This window comes from Fundulus heteroclitus, chromosome 23 (genome assembly GCF_011125445.2).
Source record: "Fundulus heteroclitus isolate FHET01 chromosome 23, MU-UCD_Fhet_4.1, whole genome shotgun sequence".
Taxonomy (NCBI): domain Eukaryota; kingdom Metazoa; phylum Chordata; class Actinopteri; order Cyprinodontiformes; family Fundulidae; genus Fundulus; species Fundulus heteroclitus.
Genome location: NC_046383.1, coordinates 16,732,898 through 16,759,001, shown reverse-complemented (window position 1 = coordinate 16,759,001; position 26,104 = coordinate 16,732,898). Strand labels below are relative to the sequence as shown.

Sequence of the window (26,104 nt, the reverse complement as noted above, 5' to 3'; positions counted from 1 at the left end):
CTTTACGTGACTGATCTATCATTAGGCAGCTCGCTCAGCCAAGAAAAAAAACACCCAGTGAATAAATCACTCTGATACAGGAAGCGATTCCTGTTCTGTGTATCATGTGTGCTGCTCGCTCTGAGCTTGGACATTTTCTAAATCGTCTCCATGTGTCCTGATTGCTCCAGAGGACATCAGCAGTCCGTCTGTGCCGCTTGGTTTTGATTTGCTCTCAGAAACATGCAGCCAGGAGCATAGATATCCATAATAAAGGCCTTTATTATGGATATCTATGGCCAGGAGTACCTTCCCTGACATTTGGCCTCACGCGTCCTCCTCTGATCCGTTTGGCTGCCTGGCCAGCAGGGGGCGCAAGAACCCGCGCCTCAGAAAGGAAAACCCACTCAGTTCCAAGTTTATTCAGCAAATATTTATTCTTTCATAACTTTCTTAGCTTTAAAGGCTTTGAATAAGACCTTCGTCCGACACGCCGTTCGATCAGAACGTGTGTCTTCGGAAAGCACGAGTCTCACAGTACAGAACTCCTTTTCACTCATCTGGCAAAATGACAAAAAAAGGGAAGCGTTTGGAAAGTGTCAAAGTTACAGTCAGGAAATACAAAAATATAAAGTAATTCTAACAGCTGTTTGAATTCATTTCCTCGTCCTCTCTCTCTCCCAAAAATGGAAAAAAACAAAAAACTATATATCTTTGGATCAACTTATTATAATAATGACTGTTTACTTATACGACATGTTTACACGGGATCCATACATCCACGTTCAGGCTCCATGAACCCGTTCTGTCGTGTCACCGTCTTCCAGAACAAACAAACTTCTCCCCTTTTTCTCCTCCCTACCTATAAATGCATTTATTATTTATTATTATCTCCCCCCCTGAACAAAGACAGACCCTCCCCTCCCCTCCCCCTCAGGAACACTCCAGTCTCTCTCTGGTGGAGAACATGGCAGCGCTGCCTCGTCCCGGCAGTCAGGAGGCCTGATGGGACTCGCAGCGTGATGGAGGACAAAGCTGTTCATGCTCGCGGTTGAACTTTTGGCACTGAGAGTCCTGAACATGAGTGTTGATGCGCCCCGATCTCTCCGCCCCAGACAGCCCTAAGCTTCCAGCGCAGTCCCGCGTTTGGACGGGGGCACCAGGTGCTCGGGCAGCGCCGCCGGCAGCTCGTGGCCCTCCAGCTTCACCTTGATCAGGTGGTTGGCCAGAGCGAACTCCTCGTCGTCCAGGTAGCCGTCTTTATCCACGTCGGCCAGCTTCCAGATCTTCCCCAGCACCGTGTTGGGCAGCTTGGACTTCAGCATCTCCTTCTTGGCAGCGGCGCCGGACACTTTGCCGTTGATGGGGGAGAGGGTGTAGAAGATCTCGTCGTACGAGGGCTTGTCGCGGCCCACCACCCACTCCAGCTCGTCGATGCCTTCGCTGGCGCCCTCGCCGTAGCCGTGGCCGAAGGGGCCGCTCATGGTTCCCTCGAAGGCGCCGCCCTTGACCGTCTGGCTCGGCATGGCGGATTCCTCCTGGCGCACCATCGCCATGAGTCGGGCGATGTCATTGGCGAGCATGTCCTCCACCGCCTCCAGCAGCTTGGGCTTCAGCGACGCAAATTTGGTGAAGTCCTGACCGTTGAGCAGCTCCTGAAAAGGGAAACAAAACAGGAATTGGGAGATAGAAATAGATCGGTCCTCAACGGTGACCAATGGGAGCAGAGGACAAGGAGCAGGATTTCCTGAGAAACCAGGAAAAATAAATCCCATCCCCGTCCTGGCCCTTCCTGGAGGGCAGCGGCAGGAAGCCGGGGCAGAGAGATGTGAGGAGTAAAGGTAGGGAGGTCATCGCACGCTGCGGGTCTCCTCTATAAGCAGCACCGATGAGTCGGCGGCTTTTCCTTTCATCGCTCACCTGCATCTTTTCAAGTTTGGGGAAGTCTCCAGGTGAGATCTGGTGCTCCTTCTCGATTTTTTGGTAGATCTCCCCCAGGTTGGCGATCAGCTCCTTCTTCTTGGACTCCTTCCCGAACACACTGGGCATCTCCTTCTTCAGGGAGCTGATGATGTAGGCTTGAACCTGGGTGACACGACAGGAGCGTCTTTTTAATGCTGGCTAAAATGATGCCATTCACTGAAAAGTGAGAATTTAAAACACGTTGAAAATTAAGCACAAAGGGTCAGCATGTGAATTTTAAAAAGTAGCGTCAGAAAAGAAAAATTAATTACTAAAAAGTGTGTTTTGGTCACTGAAGGGGGAATCAGATTTAGTGTGGACGCGAACATTACCCAACGTTGGTTATTTCTACTATCAGTGATTTAAAAAGGACATCAGAGGAAGAACATTTTGTGTCTCAGTTTTTATCTGCAGCTCATTCAGGCTGCGGGGGAGTGAGAGAGAGCAAGACTTACAGATAACAGTAAGGCCGAACAGAGTACAGCAAAGTTTCTCTGCTTCATCGTTTTAAGCTTTGAACTTCTCTCTTTCGTGGACTATGGTTGGATTTGAAAATTTTTGCTGACTTTAGGAAATCTCAGAATTAGGCAAAGAGTTGATTTTCTGAGAGATATTTCCAGAGTCGGCTGTTAATGCTGGCAGCGCTAATCCCAAATACTAGATGATAAAGACTCTAGACTGGACAATCATTTTGTCTTTGTTTTAAAATAAAAATTAAATATTAATGTGAATGCTCCCTGTCATCGGCCAGACATCGCCTCTGCTCTTAATATAAATAACTAGGAATGAAAAAAAAAAAAAATAAAGACTTATTCACATAGTTTGTAAAGATAAAACCAGATTTTTCCCAAAAAGCTGATGACTAACAGAGATTAAAAAAAAAAAAAACAACTCTGATCTTTTTTTTCTATTGTTTGTTTCAAAATCTTGAGAAGTACCACTGTATTTCCTTTTGCTTGTGGTTGAGAACTAAACGTTTCCAAGTTGCACAACAGAGGCCCCTTTCTGCGTAACTATTTTGTAATGTGTGCAGAAACACGTGTGTGGAGCGAGAGAATCAGAAAGACAACAAAACAGGAAATAAAACTGAAAAAGAAGACACCTTTCTCCCATCAGTGAACAGCTCTGTCAATTAGCTGGTGTCTAATTAATGTTGTTGTACAGATATTAGTGGCCAGCTGAGTTTGAAGATGGGACTTTATTCTTCTTCTTGTGTCACAGGGAAGCAGACAATGAGGCGTTCAGTGTCCCCACGGCCAGCGTGGAATTACTTTCACATCAACCTCTAAAAAAAAAAAAACACAACTAAGCTGCACAGCTCTAATTCACAGCAGCACTTGGACTGTTAATAAGTTTTATGGCGTACATATTAAACCAAAACGATGCAGATTGAAACTAGGCATGGACCGGTTAACAACTCACAACTTTTAAAATCGCAGGAATGGTATGATGGGAAATTTTAAAGTCCTTTTAATGAGACGGTAAACGACTGACGGGAGTTTTTTTTGTGGAGTCCACAGCCCTCCCCCCTCCCCCACACGTTGTCGGTACCCGCACTTCTCCCTTCGCTAACAAGACAGACAAATTTGGCTAAATGGAAATATTTGTGCTGTTAAAAACACAGACGATGTGGAAACAAAATGAAAATTACTATGAATAGTTGGACTGGAAGCTAGCTACTAGAGCAGATTAGCTGACTAATAAACTAGCTAATATTTGGAAGTACTCGGCTTAGTGGGTGTTTATTCTTCATTTTCATAAAGTCTGAATTAAAATCAAAACATTTCAAGCTGATTGTTCAATTTAACATTAAAATAACTCTTGCAGCAGTATTAATAACGGATTATTTTCTGTTTTTAACAAAAGCAATAAGAATGTTTCCCATTTCAACATTTTTGTGCAAATAAAATAAACCTAATTTCAGTCCAAACTGCATCCCTTCCTCAGGGTTCCTACAGCATAAGGCAAGTTAAATTCAAGACTTTTTAAGACTTTTTAATGCCACTTGAAATAAAAAATTAAGATCAACTTCACGATAAACAAGATAAACCTGGTTGCGACAACTTCACCCAAATGTTTATTTTAACATAAACCATTATTTTCTGGCCCAGTAGACATGTTTAAAATTTTGAAAAACATTACATATAGGAAGAAAGCTAAAAAACACACAAATTACAGATATATTTTTAATGAGGATACTGAACTGAATTCACAAACTTTGTTTTGTTCTCTACTAAAATAAACTATAAATCAGTTTTAAAAACCACAACATAACCAGTGCCAACTCTTTTTCGCAGCTACGGTCCGGCCGCAACAGTTTTTATTGGTTCCGCTATCGGGACAGAACCAGTAATGGTTACATTGAGCCGTTCAGTAAATTTAAAAAATATACAATTGTGTCAATTATTTTACTGTTTGGTAAGGATTACAAAAATAAAATCCTATTTATGACCTGGTAACAATTTTAAGACCTAAGAAAGACTGATTTAAGACATTTTAATGCTAATTAAGGCCTTAGTTTTATAATACAGAATTCAATACCTTTTAAGACTTTTTAAAGGATCCGCAGGAACCCTGCTTCCTGGTTGCTAACAAAAAGGAAACAATTAACAATTTAGCCAACAGGCAAAAACACCAACTACTTTTGGCTTTTGATCTCATGTTGCCACCTTCTTAAGTGGCGTTTAATAATTAGTTTTGACAAATTCAGCTATTTGGAAATATTTTCCTCATGAAAAAAAAAGTGAGGAAACTAAAGGATCGACACCAATCCTACGAACCGGCTGGTTTTCTGTTGTAATCAAAGTCAGATTAAGTTACGTCTGTTTAACATTTGTGTGTTAATGCAGTGAGATTTCGTCTCAAGGTTATCGTATCTTAAGAATCTCACACCGGCTCATAGCTGGCTGAAGATCAGAGGGGTTTGCTCTGATCTTGTTCATACTAACCTTAGCGAGGCGCGCCCGTTTGATGAGGTCATTGAGTTTGCGCAGGGCAGCGTTGCGTGGCAGAGACTGGATGTCCAAGAACAGGTCCTGCTCCTCCGCCTCAAACAGCTTCCTGTTATCAGGGACCAGGAGTGGCTGAGCCCAGAATGACCCGATGTACACACGTACCACCTGGAATAAAGTTTCCACAGGTTAGAAATCACCATTTCCCCTCAAGTTCCTCTTATCTGCCCACACCCGCACGCTAGAGGAAATCGTTTCATAGGTCACAAACCGGACGGATGTTGCACTAAACATTTAGGCCGTGAAAGGCAAAAAATCTGTGACAAATAGGATGTGACACTGCCAGACGTTGAGGCCGTCACTGAAGCTAAAATTAAAAATATTAAGAGTTTTCTGCTTCGCTTCCTGTTCAAATCCTCCTCAACGCAACTGGGAGCGAAAGTCAATGAATAATGATCTGCAAGATCCAAAGGTTTCTCTGGGATCCGGCGATGAATACGGCCCCGGATCAAACATTAACTCCACAGCCATCGTAAGACCGTGTCACATGATAGGACATGGGATTTGAATAGGGTGACACTAAAGCGGTTTTTCGCTTTCGTTACGGTCAGGGGGGACAAATAAGTCGACTAAGATCCTCAGAGGTTTTCCTCTCAAACACTAACTAAAAGGTCCCCCGTGTGTCGAACTGCTAATTAATCCACGTAGGCGGCGTCATTTTGTGGTTTCAGTGCAAAATAAAAAAATATAGTTTATGTATTCCCCAGAGGCTAAATAACTAAAGCTTTTACTGTAAGCCCTTCACCTCGGGTGTGTTGATGATCTTTCCCAGGGACCACATCAGCGCTCCGTAGACCCTCATCAGCTGCTGGGTGCTGATCTGGTCCGCCTTGTTCAGAACCACGCGCATCTTGTCCTCGTGGTTCTTCAGCGCCCGGATCACCTCGGAGAACTCGTCGGAGATGTCCAGCTTGTGGGCGTCGAACAGGAGGATGATGCGGTCCACGCGCTCGGCGAACCACTCCAGCACTGCGGCGAAGTCATAACCTGGAGAGAAGAGGAGCGGCGTGGATTAAAGGATAGCTAGCCAGGAGAAAACCGACTGTATGGTAATCACACCGGTTCACGTTTAGGCCACAAACTTTTCATTTATATTGTTAGACTCTGAGGAGAGGGGTACACTGCAAAAACGGATCTAAAAATAAGTAAAATGTTCTTAAAGTTAGTGTATTTGTCCTTGATTTGAGCAGGTATAAAAGATTATTTGCCAATGGAATGAGTATTTTGACCCCTAAAATAAAGATAATTAGACATCCTGTACTTGAAATAAGGTGATGGAAATGAGTTGTTCCTATTTAAGTGCAAAAATCTCATTCCATTGGCAAATGACCTTATTTAGCGGCTCAAATCAAGGACAAATACACTAATTTTAAGAATATTTTACTTATTTTAAGTTCTGTTTTTGCAGTGTAGGAAGGAAAAGGACGTTTGGTTTTTGCGTTTTTCACAGTAGAAACTCTGAAAAGTGTTCAGATATCCTCCTCTGCAGTTACGAGGCTCTCCTTCACAGCTTTACACCTAGAGACTGAACTCCAGGCCCGTTCTTTGCAACATACCTCTGGCTCAGTGAGGCCGAGCTAACCCAAGGAGATGCTTTGGTCTAAACCGCTCCAGTGTCGCCTCGATGTTCAGTCATTGACCTCTGAGCCGTTACTGAGTCGTTTATGGCGTCTTTCTTCCTGGACTGTGTAGCTCCCGGGTCCCCCACAGAAGAAATCATCCCCCCCCCAGCATGATACCGCTACCGCCATGTTTGAAGAGGGGCGCCGTGTTCAGGGTGACGTTCACTTTCCCGCCACACAACATCTAACCAGAGCACCTTCTTCCACATGTTTGCTGTGATGTAGCAAAATGAAAACAGGACTTGTTAGGACTTGCCTTCAGCAGCAGTTTTTTTTTTTTCTTGCCGTTTTTACATAAATGCCAGATTTGTTGACGGCACAACTAACAGATTCTCCCAGATCTGTTCAGCTCCTCTGGCTGCTTCTAAACCAATGCCCTCCACGACCCACCAGTCTCTGTTCTGGGACGGCTAGTTTGTGCCATAAATGCAGGCAAACTTTTACGTTTTGCTACTTATTATTGAAAACAATGCAGATTTTTTCCCCACTTTGTCTAACGTTGTGTCAGACTATCAGATACGTTCACAGCATTTTGTCGTCTTTCAGCTTTTCCCTTTCAGGGGTCCGACAAAGCGAGTCTCTCCTCTCCTCTGCCTCCAGCTCTGCCTCCCGTCTCTTCATCACAGCCACCATCTCTAAAAACATACGGCATCGCTGGTCTCTCCGCCTTTCCTTTTATTGTCGCCGACACTCTTATCGCAAAACACACCTGACGCTTTTCTCCGCCTGTTCCAACCTGCTTGGACACGTTTCTTCACCTCTTTGCTCACCTGTACCGTTGACCCTTTGCACTTGAAAGCCAATGCTCATGTATTTCAATTCAGTGGCGTGTTTCTCCAGTGGGTTTTTAGAAAAGACGTTCAAGAGGCTTTTTATTTTACCTGGTTAACGTTTAACTGGGTGTCCTGAGACAACAGAGCAGGCCCTATAAAGGTAAAGCCTTCAGATCAATCTGCCTTCCCTTTGGACTTTGGGAAGGAAACCTCCGTTGAAACAATCTCCTCTGGTGTGCCCACAAAAAAAGAACAATCATCGCTATTAATTAGGGTTGTGCGATAAATCGATTTAATCTTTTAATTCGAGTTTACATTTTTCCAAATTAATCATTGGGCTTCCGTGAAGAGATCAGCACGCAATGCTGAATATATGTTTAGGAAAATATATTGTCAAAATAGTGTAAAAGGAAACTTTTTTTTTTTACCGTAATGCGAGGCATTTTAATTTACTCATTTACTTATTTTTTTTAAACTTAGTTTGAAGTTACACAAGTGATGTGAAGCCTGCTCTTAAAAGCAAGTTTTTTAAATTAATTTCTTTCATTTCTTTTTATGAAAATAAAAGGAGGAAAAAAGAAATTGATTAATCGGATTTGGTAAAGTAAAATCGGAGATTTTATTTTTAAGCCATATCGCCCAGCCCTACTAGTAATAGCGAAAAAAATGGCCAGATGCTGCTGAGTTATAGTCGGCATGGAGGGGAGGAATCCAATGACGCAGACGTTTCAAAGTTACCCTTCAGAGCAGAGACACAGGCCTGCGCTTGGCAGAGAGGACGCAGGGAGTTGTGGTTTCGATTAGCGCCTGATCAGAAAATATGCAGCGGGTGTAGAAGCTCATCCAGGCCGCCAGATCTGCTGCACAGACATTCCAGCATGGCTTGTTTTCGTCCCCGTCTGAATGGATCCCAACCAAAAAGAGAGGGAGACAAATGGGAGGATGACAGACAGAGAGAGAGAGAGAGAGAGACGGAGGAGAGAGGGCCGAGGCTGCCGCATGAGAGCGAAAGTGAAAGAATGAGAAAACGTATAAATAGAGGAGAGCAATGTGGGAGGCAGCTGCACTTTTCTGCATCTGCTTTCTACGCCGACAGGAGAAAACTCAAAAAGGAAAGCGATGGGAATGTTAAAAGTCAAACATCCCAGCGCCTTTGTTGGTTCTCCCGTAAGCCGGGTCACAAAGCCGCTCGAGGGAAGCAGACACACAGGCAGCTGCTGAAGCCCAGACTTACTTATAGCACAGCATCAACAGCTGAGCGGCCGCCACCCACAGCAGGGACGCACAGAGATAAAGGCAGAGAGCCACGACCAACACGCACAAGACATCCAGATAAGGATCGGCCAACATCTATGTGAACGTCTCCCAACGACCGGCTGCTTAAGGGAGCTATATTCAGCTAAATTTAGAGACAAAATGAGCGCTCACAGTGAAGCAGGGGGGCTTTTAGATTCAAAGAGAGAAGAATGAGGGGTTAATCTGTATTAATATCGTCACAGTTAAACCATTTTGTCACGTCTTTCTTTAAAAAAAAAAAAAGGTACATTTTCCTATTCTTTTCATGTTGCTTCACCTCTGTTCATTTATTTTCCTGTAAGGAATCGTGCCCTGCATTACTATCCAGCCTCTTAAAGGACCATGTGGCCAGAGAGTTTAATAAAAACTAGACGTTCATCGTGCTGTTAAACCCGGCTTGACAACTTCCCCCTGATTCAACTTAAAGGGTAAATGAAACGCATCAATACTGTCCATGATATTAATATATATATTTATCGTAAATAAAAGATACCAACGTTGGTTCCTAGCCCCAGTGAAGGCAGCCTGAGTACAATCAGTGGTTCCTGCGCTACCTCTGGACAACCTTGGCTCCAGGAGTCCGAAGGGCAATTATCAGTTCTACTTTCTGTTTAATGTGTTAACAGAAAACAAACCACTTGCAACTAATACATATTTTTACTGTCAATCTTTGCGAGAAGCACCAGGGCCGTTGTTTAATTTCTGGGAAAGCGGCGGGTTTTCATCAGACTCTTGACGTCGTTTGCTCCGCGGGGCTACAACGTGTCGCCGCTCATCCTCTACTCTGGGAAACACGCCCGATAGTTCTGCAAAAATCACAGTTTCAGTACGGTTAAGATAGTAACTTTATAGCTTAGTCAGGAACTAGAAAACCCAGGCGTACATGCTGGCCTAATCAAAAAAAAAAAAGCCCACACTGTCAAGAGTTTCACAACAGGAGGGAAGCATTCATGAATCGGCATTAAAGTGCCGCTGCTTTAGGTCGTTTCACTGACGCCTCCATTGATAAGCAGGTGTGCCAAACGTCTTTAAAAAGAACAACGCAGCTCTGAGTTAGGAATAAAGCACCGCTGGATGTTATCACACACAGTCCTTAAGATTAGAGCACTGACCGGAGGCCAAAGCGTCCTCCAAAATAGCCCAAAAGACGAGAGTGCGGACATCCGTGAGCCCGACACGGTTGATCTGCGCCGTCTAATCGGGGCTGTTTATACACGACACAGTGCGTACAGTACGTCTGTGGATTACGCTACTGTATCCGTGTTTACACAGATACAGCGTCGGCCATGACGCGGCTGCACAGAGGGATCTGTGGAGAGATACCAAACGGTGGAAGCCGTGGATTTACTCCCTCAGACAAGGTCACCTCCAGCTGCGCCGACCTCCTCATTCACACGTTTCTACCGCGGACGTCTGCAATAATGTTCACAGAACATCTGCCTGTCCTTTAAACACTTCAAAATTCACTTTTAATTCAAACTGACCTTAAAGCAAATACGTCCCTAAACGCAGTGCAGCGTAAAAGTATTCACACCCTTTGATCTTTTCTAACGTTAAATGCATTTTATTGTGACAGACCAACAGAAAGTGGAACATTTATTACATTATCTGTGGACTGGAAGACAAACTAGACATGAAAAATGTGTATTTAAACTCCCAGTGAGTCTTTTAGAATAAGTTTTTTTTTTTAATCAGCTTTGCACGTTGAAACATCATGAGGCTGAATTTATCGTCTTTTCTTTTTCAATATCTCAATCTCAGTCAGTGGAAGAAAGAAATTCAGCATTTGTCTCCTCTTACCAGAACACCTTCCTCTATATGTTTGTTTACGTGGTTTGATGGAAAAATCCAATCAGGCCTTTGGTTCAGCCAAAGCTCTCTGTTTTAAAACTGGTCCATAAAGGCCAGATTCGTGGATTAATAGCCGTCCGGTGGACAGATTCTCCCATCCAAACTGCGAATCTCTGCAGCTCCTCCAGAGACACGAGTGGCCACTTCTCTGAATAGCAGCGTTAGCCTGGCCTGACACTTTGGGTGGTTCTGGTAGGTTTGCAGTGCGCCATACTCCCTCCCAGTCAACAGGGCTGTTTTATAACCCCATCCTGCTTTAAACGTCGTTATCTGTGACCTGCAGCGTTTGTTTTAGTCCTTCACCGTGCTGCTGTTCACCAATGTTCTGAGATTAAATTACTCACAGATTGCGTCTACTAGGCGACTTGTGAAGGCAGCTAGAAAAAGGTTTTAGGGCTGGGAAACAAACAGAGATGCTTAAAATGTTGGTTATTTGAAAATGGATAAAATGAGACTATATTGTTTATATGGAGACGGTCTATGTTGCGTATAATTAGTGTTGCGCCGATGCCATTTTGTGGCCCCGATACCGATACCTGGCTGTGCAGTATTGGCCGATACCGATACCATCTGTTTGAAATTGATGTGTGTATATATGAAGAACTGCATACTACTTAGGGTAGTAGAACTTTTTATTGCCTACCTGGAATGGGTGACAATAGTTGAATAAACTTTTGGCTCTCAAAGGCCAAAATAATGCAACATTTGTGAAATTATAACATGTATAATAGTAGTGCAACAGTAAGACAGTAAAATTACATTAATAATTGAATAATCTCTTTTAAACCCTGAGTTTTGGCTCTCAAATGCCAAAATAGTGCAACTTTCATGAACTTATATAACGTGTATAATACTAGTCGGGAGAGAGAAGGCTGCGTTCAAATGACATACAAACATCAAAATGGTATTGGTGCCTATTTGTTGGTACTCGGCGATACCAATAATACAATTTTAGTGCTGGATACGGGGCCCTGTTCGATACTGGTATCGGTGTAATTATAATTATACTTTTATTGATTCCAGTAGGTTATTTTTCTAGCCGTTTCTCATATTTATCTACAGCCGTTTATAAAAAAAAAAAAAAAAAAAAAAAAAAAAAAAAAAAAAAAAAAAAAAAAAAAAAAAAAAAAAAAACGTGCCAGGGAGACATTTGGACGCCGTTTTGTAATTACTTTATGAACTGAAAAACATATTGGAGATAAATATCGTATATTGGCATTCAGCCTAAAAAAATATGGAGATATCGGGGTTTTTTTAGCCCGGCCCTAAAAAAGGAGCTAAACATAAACACACACACCAATATTTTGTTATTTAAGAAGTAAAATAATCATTTTCATTCCACTTCCACAAATATATGATACTTTGTGTTGGTCCGTCACATTAAACCATAATTAAAAAAAAACACAGAGGTTTGTGGTTGTAACCAGAAATAAAAAATTATGAGCAGCATAGACAGTTTTGCATGAACTGTAGCAAGAACCAACTTAAAAAATAAATAAATAAATCCTACATTTCTAGGCATTTGACGTTTTTATGCCTCGTTATCTCCTCTGCCAATTCACTTCACTTCCTTTAATCAAAAGCAGAAGCTTTGTTCAGCTGCACTTTTATCTTCTCCCCATGTTGTGTGAAATCATCAAAAACCTTTTTTTTTTTTTTTTTTAAATATGTGCAGCAACAATGAAATGACCCCGTGGGTCACGCTGTTGTATGAACTGGTTTATTTTAACGGCGCACAGGGAAGTAAACTCAGAAGTGATGAACATTAAAGCAACAGGGTCATTAGAGACAAAAATAGCCAAATAGGAACACAATCAGAGTTGCTCCCCGTTGTGGGTTGAAGAAAACGTATAAATAACCGTAGTTGTGGATAATGGCACAGAAAACTACATGTGCGTAGACAGGAAACGAGCTTCAGAGTGTTAAACGGCCTCTCCTTGTTTCTGCATCACTTCCAGGAGCTGTTTGGTTACGCTTTGCCTCGAGCGCGTCACAGGAGCTGAATACAGGTTTGACTGCACTCACAGCAGGCGGCTGCACTGCAAAAAGGGAACTAAAAATAAGTCAAATCTTTCTGAAATGAGGATATTTTTCCTTGATTTGAACTGCTAGATCAGACTATTTGTTAATAGGATGAGTATTTTTACCCCTAAATAAGATAATTACATATCCTGCTCTTGAAATAAGATGATGGAGATGAATTGTTCTTATTTAAATGGCAAATAGTCTTCTTTACCTGCTCAAATCAAGACAAAATACACAAATTTCAAGTAAATTTTACTTAATTTGAGTTCCCTTTTTGCAGTGTGCAGTCTGTGAGCTGGAGCCCAGGCAAGAAAAATGCCCAAGAAACGCTTTCAGAACACTGCAAAAACAGAACTTAAAATAAGTAAAATGTTCTTAAAATGAGTGTATCTGTCCTTGATTTGAGCAGCTAAATAAGATGATTTACCAATGGAATAAGATTTTTGCACTTAAAATAGGAACAACTTATCTCCATCATCTTATTTCAAGTGCAGGATGTCTAATTATCTTATTTTAGGGGTCAAAATACTCATTCCATTGGCAAATAATTTTATTTACCTGCTCAAATCAAGGATAAATACACTAACTTTAAGAACATTTTACTTATTTTTAGATCCGTTTTTGCAGTGAAAAGAGGACAAACGTATCAGGGTTTTCCTTTTATATCTCCACTTGTCACTTCCTCTTGGTTTATTTTGCGTTTGTGCAAGGCTGTGTGATTGCACTGCTGCTGGGTTTTTGATCAGAGGGTGTAGCAGCGCACAGTGTGGTTGTGCGTGTGTGCATGTGTGTGTGTGTGTGTGTGCGTGTGTGTGTGTGTGTGTGTGTGTGTGTGTGTGTGTGTGTGTGTGTGTGTGTGTGTCAAACCTCTGCTTATCCTCTGTTTTTCTCCAGACAGGATTCCAGGAGTATCAATGATGCTGATGCTTTCCAGGACAGGATTGGGCATCTGGGCACACATGAATCTAAAAAAGAAGGAGGGACACAGAACGGAGAAAGGAAAGTAAATTAGAGTAAGACAAAAAAAAGAAAAGGAACTGAGTCAGAGAGATAAGGGCACAAAGAGAGAGCAAAAAAACCAGTTGGGTGAGGCTGTTTTGGCATAAACGTAGCATCTGTGAGCCTTAGAAGCTATTCAGTAACGTCTTGCTGTTTAGACAGCAGTTTTTAATCTTTTGTTTTATTTAACAATGCAGGAAAAGTTCTCTTTTTTTTTGCTAAATGATAAGGTTTACAATTGCAATGCCATACAGTTTAGAAAAATGTTAGAATAATGTATATTTATATATAAAGTTTATTATTTGTCCTGTAAAAACTGTCGGTCGATTTTAAATCTCCTACTCTCTTTAGAGAATTTCACAAACTCACTTTAACGACATAATAAATGAAAAATGAATGCATGGCGGGACAAACGTCTGGATGGAAAGTGGCACTGCACCGTCTCAGAGAGTCCTGTGACTGAAATAATATTATACGACGACATCAGGTGCAATAAACGCCTCCTGTCAATGAATGGGATGGACGGTTCGATGGGAGCAACTTTTAAACAACAGGACAGGGAGAAAAGGTCTGGACTGGAAACAACGACGCTTCAGTCTAATTCTCTGATCATCCGGGCGTTCGCTGACTGGAGACGAACCCTGAGTGACGCAAACACCCGTTTAGAGGCATAAATGCTCATAAAGACGCAGCGGATGTTTGTGTACTCCATGGTTAAAATTATATGTAAACATAATCCACAAACATTAATCAAGCTTCACTGATTAATTAGGCTCAAGAGGGAAATTTGTGTGTTTTCCCTACAACAAAGTGAGACAACATGTAGTTAGAGATTTCCCAAACAGCATAAAGCCGTTGTTTTTCCAGGGGCCTCTGCACTGATGTAAGAAAGACAAACACGGAAAATGTTGCTTCAACAAAACGTCAAACTTCACAGTGCAGGACCGACTCCTTCCCAGGTGATTTACAACCGTAGGGCCCCCCGGGGGACGTTCACAAGGCTTTAAACCTTAAAGGGAGGCGCGCGCTGCCAACTTCAAACCTGCTGGAGAGACGCGCGCACGCACGCACGCCGCCAAGCGTGGGAGAAAAGGACGCGTTTAAAACAAACCTGCAGAGGACAAAGAGCTAGATTGTGAGGACACCCCATAGCTGGGAGTATTATTTCTCAGTCTGCTGCCCCTTCAGCCAAACAGAACCGGCGCTCTCAGCGTGAGCTCAGAGGCACCGGGTCATAAGACCGCTCTCACATTCCTGCTATAACCACACTGAGAGCAGCCGCACCAACACTGCAAACTCTAGCAGAGGTCCTGCTCCACAGGCAAGGAAAGAATCTGCAAAAAAAAAAAAAAAAAAAAAAAAAGTAGGAGAGCTGAAGAGTGGTTTCGCCTTACAGCCATGATGGCAGAAAACGATAGCAGGTTGTTCCTCGTTCAGAAGGAATCCCGTCACCGTTTCCATCGAACTCCGTCCCAGCACACAGGTTCTGCAGGACGAAGCGCTCAGAAAGGGAAATGTGCAGACGCAGCAGCCCCTGAGCTCATCTGCCGTGTGATTATGCATCGTAAAAAGCCCAGAGAGGCGTCCTCACCGCGAGGCCAGTTCAGCGCGAGGACAAAAGGAAAACATTTAACACCGTATCTGCCCTGCGACTGAAATCCTCTCTCTCTCCGGAGCCGTGACACGCGCCTCCTGACCTTCAGCCGTGCTTCACGTCGCAGCCTCGGCTTCCCGTGGAGAAGAGGAAGCGAGGCGGCGGTCACTGTCTCTGGAAAACGTGACCAGGAAGGTTACAACCGGGCCCCGTTTTCCACATGTGTTCCTGTTAAAAAGGTCTGAATCATCATCATCCACTCGGCCAGTTGTTTGTACAGATCTCCTGCTACCTTGTGTGCGTATTGTTTAAACCCGCTGCCAGGCTCTGCAAAGGTCTGGTCCAGCCTCAGCAAAGAGCCCAGTCAGCATCCTGGAATAAGAGGACCGGACGGAGCCGGACAGCGAGGGCCGGGGTGGGCCAGAGAGGAACTTCAGCTTTGCTGATTCCAGTTTTACTGACTTACAGAAATACGCCGGGGGCCCCTGACCGCAGAACTGACAAAGTATAAATGCTTGTCAGGAGTTGCAGAAATAATAAAAAGTTACTTTTTCAGAAGAAATCAGAAACAACCAGAGCCCATGGGAGCAGCCTGAGATTTCCCTCACGGTGTGAGAATCCCATGACTGATTTGTGTTTATGCTCTTCATAAATAACTGCTTACGCTGACGGTGAGACCCACCTGAGCCGGTAGTTAGAGGCTAATCTGCAGACTCAACAACTATGGTTAAAAGCTGCAGAGACGGGCTGACATCACGACCTCATCAGCTCAGCCAATTAACAGTCTGGTGCTTTTAGAAGTGGCACGACTAAAACAATCAGCCAGACTGTAGAGTTCAACATAAAATCTGAGTATTGCCAGCCGTTATAGTCTTTTAATCATTTCCCCACATCAGCCGGAACAATAAACTAACAATGTAGATCTCAATTAGCAGCAAGTCACCGAGTGGTTTTTGAATGACCAACGCGTTAGGAAATGCTCACTAAAACATGTAAAATACTGAAGATATTAATATTAAAGAGTGGCGGGGGTCTGGTGCCTGTGGTCCGTGGTGATTGGGCGAGAGGCGAGGCCACCCTGGACAGATCGCCAGACCTTTACACAAACAATCATGCCTGCAAACACCAGAAAACTAACAAAAATACACTCAATAAAGACTGTAATCATAAAGTATCTATCCTGCCTAATGTTTTACTAGAATGTTTGTACTCCAGTTGCCATGTGCTTTAATCTTGTCAAGATTATCGTGGATATACAAATAATCATACAGCCACCATATGGCAACTAGGATGGCAACTTAATGCTTTAATTTGGAGAGATCCAGTGGTATAGAAGAAAAAACATCACTGTAATTTAAATGGAACAAACCTGGGAGTATTTTTATAAACTAAATCAGTGTCAGTTCCCAAAAACATAAAATCACCTTTCACTGGAAGTCAACAATGCATCTCAAGAAAGGCAAAAATGTTTCATTCATCCTTAGATTTTCTAACTAATCTGACCACGGCACATAATCTCTTTGTTGAGCCGTTAAGGTTTCCAGCACGATTTGCAGCAATTTGCAGAAACGCAAAAGGAAAAATTACAAAGTCAATCTGGAGTTATCCTGCTTCGCCGCTGAGGAATCGGGTAAATCTCCATCCACACAGGGAACCAGAAGTATGTAGCCCAGCTAGCCGAAAACAAACCAACTCCTGCCCTGTATTTGTCTAAAAGGACCACTTAAACAGACGAAATATATTCACATACAAGCGTGTTATCGTCACCAAGAAACCGGCCATCTACAGTTTAATGTGTTCTGGAGAGTGAAAGTGGCCCAACGGTTTGACAAACGATGCGACAGTAAACAATGAGCCATTGTTTACACCAAGCCTTATCTGCTTTCCTCTCCAGCCTTTCATTAAAAAGGGCTGAATAATGTCCGATAAAGCCAAACCCTTGCTACTCTTTAAAGCGATACGCGAAACACAATTATCACACTTTTCACGCTGTGAATGACGGTTTCTTGGCCGACGTTTGCTTCCATGGAAGATAAGGACAAAACTTCCACATAACTCCAGGAAGGAATGTCAAAAGGACGTTGATAAAAAGGAAGCGAGTCCCAACTCGACCGTTTATCTTACTACAGCTCATGGCAACAACGCAAACAGCGCGACAGCAAAATAAGATCACTGCTGTAAACAAAAATCAGCCGATTGGTTGCTCGTTAGTACGATCAACCAGTCGGCCGCAGGGTGACAACAGATCATCTAGAAGAGGGAAGAGGAGATTCCCACATCCTCGGCCAGGAAGTGATGTCACCATCTAGGAAGCCCGATGTCAGAGGAAACTCACACAATATATAACAGGATCAGGTGTTTTAGCTTTCAGCGAGCACAGGCGTACCCTTGCCGGTTGGATAGAGGAAAACCGGGAATGTTTCCAGTTATCCCTGGCTTTCCTTTCAACTCCAATCATAAAACTATTCTTATTTAGTCCTAATATGAAAACATTCATTTGTGCCAGTAAGTTAAAAACAAAGAAGCTGACCTGGAGGACACCTCTGACTCATCTGAGCGTTTGGAAAGGCTAAAGTCATCCGTCAGACAGGAAAGACCCCGCGCAGTAATCTGGGAAGAGCTCAGGAATGTTCCAAAGACTCCTCGGGTCTCACTGAACCGCCTCCCAGGAGATGAAGTCGCTTTAACAAAGACTAGACGTCTGCTAACTTTAGAAAACACACCACCACACTGCAGAGAGGAAAACCCTTAACCCTCAGTGATGAGACCTCATAGGAAACACACGTAGCTCTTAAACGGGCTGGTTTCATCTCCTGTTTTACTTTAAAAAACCCAATAGACATTTATCCTCTTATATGATGCTTTAAGGCAGGGGTGTGCAAACTTTTTGCCATGGGGGCCAATAATGTCCCATAGAAAGTACTCAGGGGCCACAGAACTAAAGCCTTTTTTAATCAAAATGGCAAAAACCTTCTTTTTTTTTTCAATTTTAACTGCTCAACATTAACTAAACACACAAAATACTTTAAAGAAACAAGCAAATGAGTCTGATCTCTGTAGAAAATGCATCTGTAAATCATTTTAGATCTGAATCATAAAAAACACAGTTTCACCCAGCAAACAATGTCCTAAACTATTTGGGTTGATCCTCTTTTTCTGTTGGTTTCTTTTGTGTCTTTTCAGCAACAAGAACAGGATTAAATTTGGGCTCGCTCTTGCTTTATTTTACAGATAAATGCATTTGTAAATTTATTTTAAATAAATGGCCGCACCCAGGCCTGCCTTTTGGTAAAACGTTTGCGGTCTTATTTAGAATTAACTTAAATTAAAAGCGAAAATATGGCTGGGGAACGAGGGCCACAGATGGCCCCCGGGCCGGACTTTGGACACCCCTGGTTTAAGGTGTATTTATTCAGATGTTGCACTTTCTAAGTTCATTATATGAATAGTTTAGAAAATGGTGTAACTTTTCTTTTTTGCCCCAAGTTTGGGTTTAAGTTAAAAAGAACGTGACACCGATCTGACGACGCATTTAAGCCAGATCGGGTCTTTAATGCGACTAATCTGAGCAAGTTTACATTCTCCTTAACCGTGAACAGATTTTATATCGAGCGTCTTAGAAGTTTTTGCCAAAGTGAAATAGGTTCTTGGCCGTGTTAACAGCCATCTTGCGTTTCAAAGTCCCCCACACACACACCCACCGGTGCCAGGTCGCAGGTGTTGGCCGGTGTGGCAACACTTTTACAGCCAGAGGGGCGGGAAACCTGTGGCCCTGGATCTTAAGGTCACAACAAGGTCAGCATGTCGCCAAGCAGCATTTATCTCTGTTTAAGGGAACATGCTGCCACACTGGCACCGAGAAGGATTTCACAAAGTGCTTTTAAACCTCCTGGAGTAAAAAAAAACGCAGGAGTGAGAGTGAAAGAACTTCCTGTCATTTGATGAGGTTATCGGAAAGCACCTTGGCTTTTCCCATCTTTTTCCCACACAGAGGGGAGGCCCTTCCACCTGGCCCCACTGACACTAAACATATGCATTCTTTCAGGATGATGAAAGGAGGAAAACCCTCACACTCTTGGCTCTTCAACAAGGGTTGTGCAACAGCACATTGTGAGTTTGCAAAAGAAAAAAAAAGGTGTGGCGCATGTTAGGGCTCGTATGGGGGGGGGGGGGATTTAAATCACACATGATGCGTTCATGAGACCCTATCCCCTGCGTGGATTGGTTAAAAACACAAACTAATGTATTTTAAGAGTCTGAAAACCTAGCTTTTCTCCTTGTTGGGGGACTTTCACCGTCATACCTGTTGAGAAAGGCGTTTCCAAAGGCGTTGAGTTTCCGGAAAGGCTTCTTGGGGTCCACCACCAGGGCATTCCCCGGGATCACCCCGTCCTGCTCGCCGTGCATCACCGCGATGAAAGAGTCCGTGGTGGGCTCGGGGCCAATGCGCATGCCGGGGAAGTCCTGCTCCATGAGGTGCCGGATGAAGGTGGTCTTGCCGGTGGAGTACTGGCCCACCAGGAGCACCATGGGCTTGTTGTCGAAGTCGGCATCTTCCAGCGCCGGGGAGTGGAAGTCGTGGAACCGATAGGCGTCCTCCAGGGGGAACAGCTTGGTGCGGTAGAGCTTCCGCAGCCCTTCCGACACGTTCTGGAACAGCTCGGGGTCCTTCTTCAAGGTCTTCCTGAACATGGTTGCTGCTTTCTACCCTTCGGTTTCTGCCGCCGTGTCGGTCTCCCCTTGGAATGGTTGCCTAATGAAGCTCTGAGGGGGTCTCTCTCTCTCTCTCTCTCTCTGGCCCGGACCGGAACGTAGCTGCCTGAATGCCGTGGAGTGAAACAACGGCTGGGGCGAGGTCTCGGGAAGTTTTGTCCCCACCCTCCTCTCTGCTAGCTTACCAGTGGCCACGCACGACGAGCCTTATTCGCTTATAGGAGGGCTCCCTTCCGCCGGCTGGATTTAACACACCCACCGGCACTCCGCCTTTGACGGGTAGTTTCCGACAAAAAAAATACACCGAGGCTGTGGTCGGAAAAGCCGTCTAAAACCGTAGAAAGTAGCTTCTTTCCTTAAGCGCCCGGCTGTCAGTTAAGAAGCCACCATAACCGGAAGTGTTACTTCACAATAAAAGCCTCGGCGGAAGCGGGCCCTCCATGCTACGTCATCAACGTCCCGGTTCATCGCGGCTGGCCGTTTAGTTGTAAAACATTGAATTAAACCTCATAAAGATTAGATAAACCAGACGATAGTTTAAGCATTGGATCAAAAATATTTAAAAATAGAGTAAATTGATATCTAAATGACTGAGTTAGCATTGGGGGTCCAATGCTAACTGCCTTATTTAAACAGCACAAATAGGAACAGGAAAAAGTCCAAGCTGGACCCCATAAGTCATCTGCTGTAGTATTAGACCAAAAAATAACCAAACTCATAATACTACCTTTTATGGGTTTTAATCAGGGAGACTCATAAACTACAAACTTTGTTTCTAAAATGCACCATCAGTGTAGAGCAGTTCTATCAAGGTTTGATTTGTCTGTGTATTTTTTTTTTCAAGCTATACTGATCATAAAGATACAGATATTTTTTTCAGAACTCAGAACTCATATGTCAATTCATGACACACAAAGTGTGTTTCATTTAAATCATCTGGGTGAAAAGGGAAAATTAAGCCTGGGAATGGCTCATTTCTGCATTTTCAGAAATATAGAGGAAGGTTTTTCACAAACCACAGGTCATATTTTAATAATTTGTTATTAGTCAGGACTAATTCTGTCCTGGTTTCATCTGTCTGGGCGACTTTTCAAGCTGGACCCTAAAAAAGCCTTGAAATAATTTTTATCGAGTTTTCAGATAGAACCATCAGAACAAATGTCTTACAGGCTGCAAATGGTTTTTAATAAATCTAAAATAATCCAGCTCAAGGTTGACCACTGTTAAGTATCCAAAGTGTCAACCAATGTTCATCAGAGGTATTCTAGATTTAGGATGAACCTGCAAGAATAAGTGAGTACAAGTATACAATGAATGGATGGATGAAATTACCTTTCAATTTGCCATCTTAACAGTTTATTTTAAAAAAATCAGGTGGTTAAAACCTTGACTAGTTAAAGTGATGCCCGTTTGTTTTACTGAAAAAGTGAAAAGTGTCTAAGAGACATATTTTAAATATTATTTTAATCTAGTGAGAAATGCTTTTAAAATAAAAATAAAAACCCATTTTTCTACTAAAAGAGGAAATTGGTTGCTATAATTAGCACCACATCTTCATCTGTTCAAGGCACAGCTCTTTGTTTCTGTTTTTAACTCAATGTTGAGTACATCTAACAAAATTGATCTTATATGTTAATATTTTATGCATCATCTCTACCTGCTTATCTGTGCAGGGTTGTTGGGGAGGGGGCCGGTGCCTATCCCCAGCAGTCATTGGGTGAGAGACGGGGTACACCCTGGACAGGTCACCGTTTCGTTGCATTGTTCAATATTTTATCATTTATTTATCACGTATTTATACGTCTTTTCCTGCATAAGTCTACACATATGTTCCTAATGTAATATGTGTCTTCTCTTATTACCAGCAAGTTAAAATAGGCTTCTGAACAAAAATGTAAAAAAAAAAAAAAAAAAATCATGTAGAAACAGTTATTACAGCTGTGTACTTCTCCTCTTAGCTGTTGGTCTCCTTTTGGACATTTTACGCTCTTTTTTTCCTCCACTTCAGTAATACTAAGATTCTTGGTATTTTTGTTCATACCCCAGACAGCTTTAGCTTTCCTTTGTCTTCACTTTGATCATCTCGTTTAGTCTCCGATCCTTCCACATCTTTTCAGGATCATGCTGTGAATTGCTTCTGTTTGGATCTCCTTCATGAATTTTGTGTCACAGCACTGTTTTGTTCCCCGTATGTTGCATACTTTAACTTAATTGGCCATCAAAAGTCTTATTTCTGTTTTCTTCATGATCATTTCTGGGCTCTGAAAGATGTTCCTGGGACGTGGGTCAGCACACTGGTGTCCTTTTGCTTTTAGTTTCATGAGGCTTCTTTGAACTACTCACTGGGACTGTAATGTCAAAGTTTAATTTCACTTTTGGTTTTATTTCTATTTTTGCTGTCACTAAATCCTCTTCGTCATTTGCCAAAGAGAGTCTGTTACCTTTGGGAATTTTGCACTTACGAAAAACATTTTCCAAACACTTATTCCAGGAAACCGCTTATCGTTTATAAGAACTGTGTTTGTAGCCACATACAGTAAACCCAGCTGCATCTCAATAAATCAGAACATTGTTAAAATATTAATTTATTTCAGTTTGTGCCCCATTACAGATTTTCTCTGCCTTTGCTTTTTGACACCCCTAAATGTTTCGGGCCATCAAACTGAGTAAATAGAAAAGACAGTTTTCAAATAATGATTTCATGAATTTATTAAGGGGAAAAAAACCTATCCAAACCAATCCAACTTTATGTGAAAAAGTAATCACCCCCCTAAATCATGTAACTGGTTTTGGCACCCTTGGCAGCATTAACTGCTGTCAAGCATTTGTAGTGACTGGGAATTAGACTCTTACGTCTCTGCGGAGGAACTTTATATGACTCTTTAGTGCAGGATTATTTTAATGAAGTCATATTAGAGGGATTTCCAGAATTAAGGTCTGCAAGAGAATCTTTGTTAGATCTAAGATCAGATGGCGACTATAGGCCACACAATAGCCTTCATTTTCTGTTTTGAGCCATTCAAAGGTGGACTTGCTGATGTACTTTGGATCATTGTCCGGCTGCCTAACCCTACTGCGCTCAAGCTTAAAGTCATAAACTGATGGTCGGACATTTTCTGGTAGAGAGTACAATTCATGGTTCATGATCAAAATCAGCTAGTCATATAATTTTTTATTTTGTTTAATTGTTGTTCCTACATGTTTAAAACAAATAAAAAGATTTGGATAGTAAAAATCAGCTATTCATCCCGGGTCTAAAGCAGGAAAGAGCTTTAGATCCTCACACGCCCATCGCCATGTTTGACGGTCTGTGTATTGTTCATTTTCTCAAAAGCTGTTTTGCACCACATGTAACCATAAAGTTTGTCTTGTGAGTCCACAAAATATCTTTTTCCAACAGTCTTGAGGATCATTAAGATGATTATATGAAAATGTGAGATTGGCCTTTGTGTTCTTTTTTAGTTTCTCCCATGGGTGCCATTTTTGTTCTGCGTCTTTCTTATTTTTGAATCAGGAACTCCAACCAAGTGACGTCTGCAGGTGTTGTTTTTTGCTTTTCTTAGTCTCTGGGGTCCCAAAGCCTTACATTTTCCCCCCTTTCGAGACCAACAATGCCAAAAACTTTACCTCTTATAATTTGTTGTTATAACATGTTGTCAAACTGGTTCAGTTCAAGTTGTTTCTTAGGCCTGGCAGTAATCAGGGTTGGACATGTCCAGTCAAAGGAGTTGACAACAAGGTGTGGTGATATTATTCACATAGGGCCAGATTGGTTTGGATAGCTTTTTTTGCCCCTTAATAAATGAAATAATTGTTTCAAACTGATTTAATTGGGTTATCCTAGTCTGACATTACATTTTTATAGAAGATCTGAAATAGTCAAGTGTAGAAAATACAGCAAAAACAGAAGAAATCTGCAACTGCGTTTACAGAACACTGTAGATTCATCACACACGGGGTGATTCATTTAAGCATGTCTTTTCTATTAATGTTGATGATCACAGCTAATGAAAACTCAAAATTCAGCTTCATTAGAAAAGACCTTCAGTGTAATGAATTTATATACACTTTTCACTTTTTTATTTGAACTGAAATAAATGAACTTTTTAAATTATATTTACATTTATTGAAAATAACTTGTGGATGGCAAATGAAACAAAGTTAAATCGTCCCCAAAACATTTTTATCACAAAATGAGAAGCATGAGCTTAAGCTCAGTCTGTGTTAGATCAGTTTAATTAGTACAAAGTAAGAACAACAGACTGACACCTTAATTGGATTTACACAATACATTTTATTTTATAGCAGTCATCAACCCCTAAGTTAAAACAAATGTGTGACCAACTGTACAAGGAGCTCTGAGCCCACGCAGTAGAGTCATGTGTGGGGGTTTCGATGACGAGAGGTGTCCCTCCACAGATAACAGCAGCTCCACTGGATGCCAGAGTTCTTCCAAATGGAGATGCTGTTACAGCTGGTGAGACCCGCAGAAACAACACAGCTGACAGAACCAAGCAAAAAAAAAAAAAAAGCTCTTTCTCTCCAGATCTGGCTGCCCGGCCTTCAGCAGACATCTACTGACTGCCAAGTCAAAACAAGAGTCTCTGATGACATTTAAATCTTACCTTGAACATGACCTCCGACTTTTTAATTGTCACATGAAGTCAGACTTGGAAAATCACAGCAACGTTGCGTGATAAAATGCTGCCCTCTTTTGTTCAACTCACCAATCACATGAAGTCGCACCGTTTTACTGTCCGTCTTAAATTTTAGCCTCCATATGATAGCGGGCACACCTGATAAAATATCACTGGAATATCATTAACCTGATCTTGGTTTTTACAGCATCCAAGGTTACGTTCCGCCCTTTGACTCCAATAAAATCAGGGTTATTCACTCAATAAACGTGTGGATGGTTATTAAGAGATGGATGCCTTGTGGCAAAATAACTTGAATTTCAAGTCTTTTTAAATGAATGTTTCATGTCTAGGCATTCAAACATTTTAATGCATTTTTTGTATGAATTATAGACCATTTCCTTTGGCATGCTTCATCTTTATTTCCCCATATCTGACTTAAGTTATCCTCGGTGAATTTTGACCCTTCATCCGTCACTCCTGTAAAAGATATGAAAGCAGAGCCATAAAGTAATTTAAAGACAGACTAAAAGGACCTTTATCCCCAATCTTATCTTCAACTTTTTCTATCTTGACATTTTCTGCTATATTCTCAGGATATTTCCAACAGGAAGCTTAATAAGTACCTATAAATTCACACCATTATGAGATTTGCTCAACAGCAAATAGTTTCCTAAACAATAGCAAAGATCTTTACATCATCCTTTTACAGAATATGACCATTGAAAAAAAATTTTATTGCACAACCAATCCATTCAAATCTGTGTGCATTAAATAGTTGTCCATCATCCTGTTTTTGGCAAGAACCAAATATTTAAACCTCATCAACTTTGGCTCAGTTTTGTAATTTTATAAAAATTGTTTTGCGCTCCTTCTGGTGAAAAATGTAACTTTCCTGTTTGAAATGACATCTGGAATAAACATTTTACTCCGCAAGTAGCAAAAATGTACCACAGCTAACCACGACATTAATATTTTACCAAAAGTTGAAAACCAGGTCATAACTCAAGGTGAGGGGTTATTTAAACACCGGTTTAAATTTTATCTGACTCAGAGAAAAAACAATGCAGGTTTAACGAATAAATATCAATGAATAAAGCTCATACTTACCTAGTTTCCCCTGAAAGCATGTGCAAGTGGGAGGAAAAGAGATGCAAAGAGTTACAATTAAAAGTGTGAAAGAGAATTAGCGAGTGGCTGAAAGAAAAGGTGCATAGGGAGAGAAAAATCTGAGTAATGGTTGGACTCGTGACTGAGAGCTGCTTAAGACTGTGTGGGGGAGAGAGAAATTAATCATTACACTTACTGTAAATATGTAACAGACCCAACATGCACATAAAAGTCAGCAAATTATATAGTTTGAACAGCAACACGCCATGATGGGAATAAATCATACAGGCCAATAGGAAACAAACTCCTGCTGTAAACTGAGAACCGACCACACAATGATACACTTTTCCTTCCTTGCACATTATTATTGCTGGGAAAAATAGCCTCTGAGGCAGAATCAGAAACCAAATGAACAGGTTGAGAGGTGTTTTACAATAAATCTTTAATACATTTTAGGATCATTGACGTAAGGATCAAATTCACATCCTGTTTTGGCTTAAAGGGTTTTAAATTACTCTCTTCAGACCAAATT

General features: G+C 41.9%; 1 protein-coding gene across 1 annotated transcript; it reads right to left on the bottom strand.

Annotated features, from left to right (window-relative positions):
• Positions 1-393: 393 nt before the first annotated feature.
• ehd1a (EH-domain containing 1a) lies at positions 394-20,231 on the bottom strand. Its single transcript, XM_012866113.3, has 6 exons — positions 19,416-20,231; positions 13,387-13,484; positions 5,698-5,939; positions 4,890-5,060; positions 1,900-2,064; positions 394-1,634 (listed from the first exon to the last, which is right to left on the bottom strand). Exons 1-6 carry the CDS (start codon positions 19,802-19,804, stop codon positions 1,101-1,103), a joined length of 1,599 nt encoding a protein of 532 aa, XP_012721567.1. The 5' UTR covers positions 19,805-20,231; the 3' UTR covers positions 394-1,100.
• Between the last annotated feature and the right edge of the window lie 5,873 nt (positions 20,232-26,104).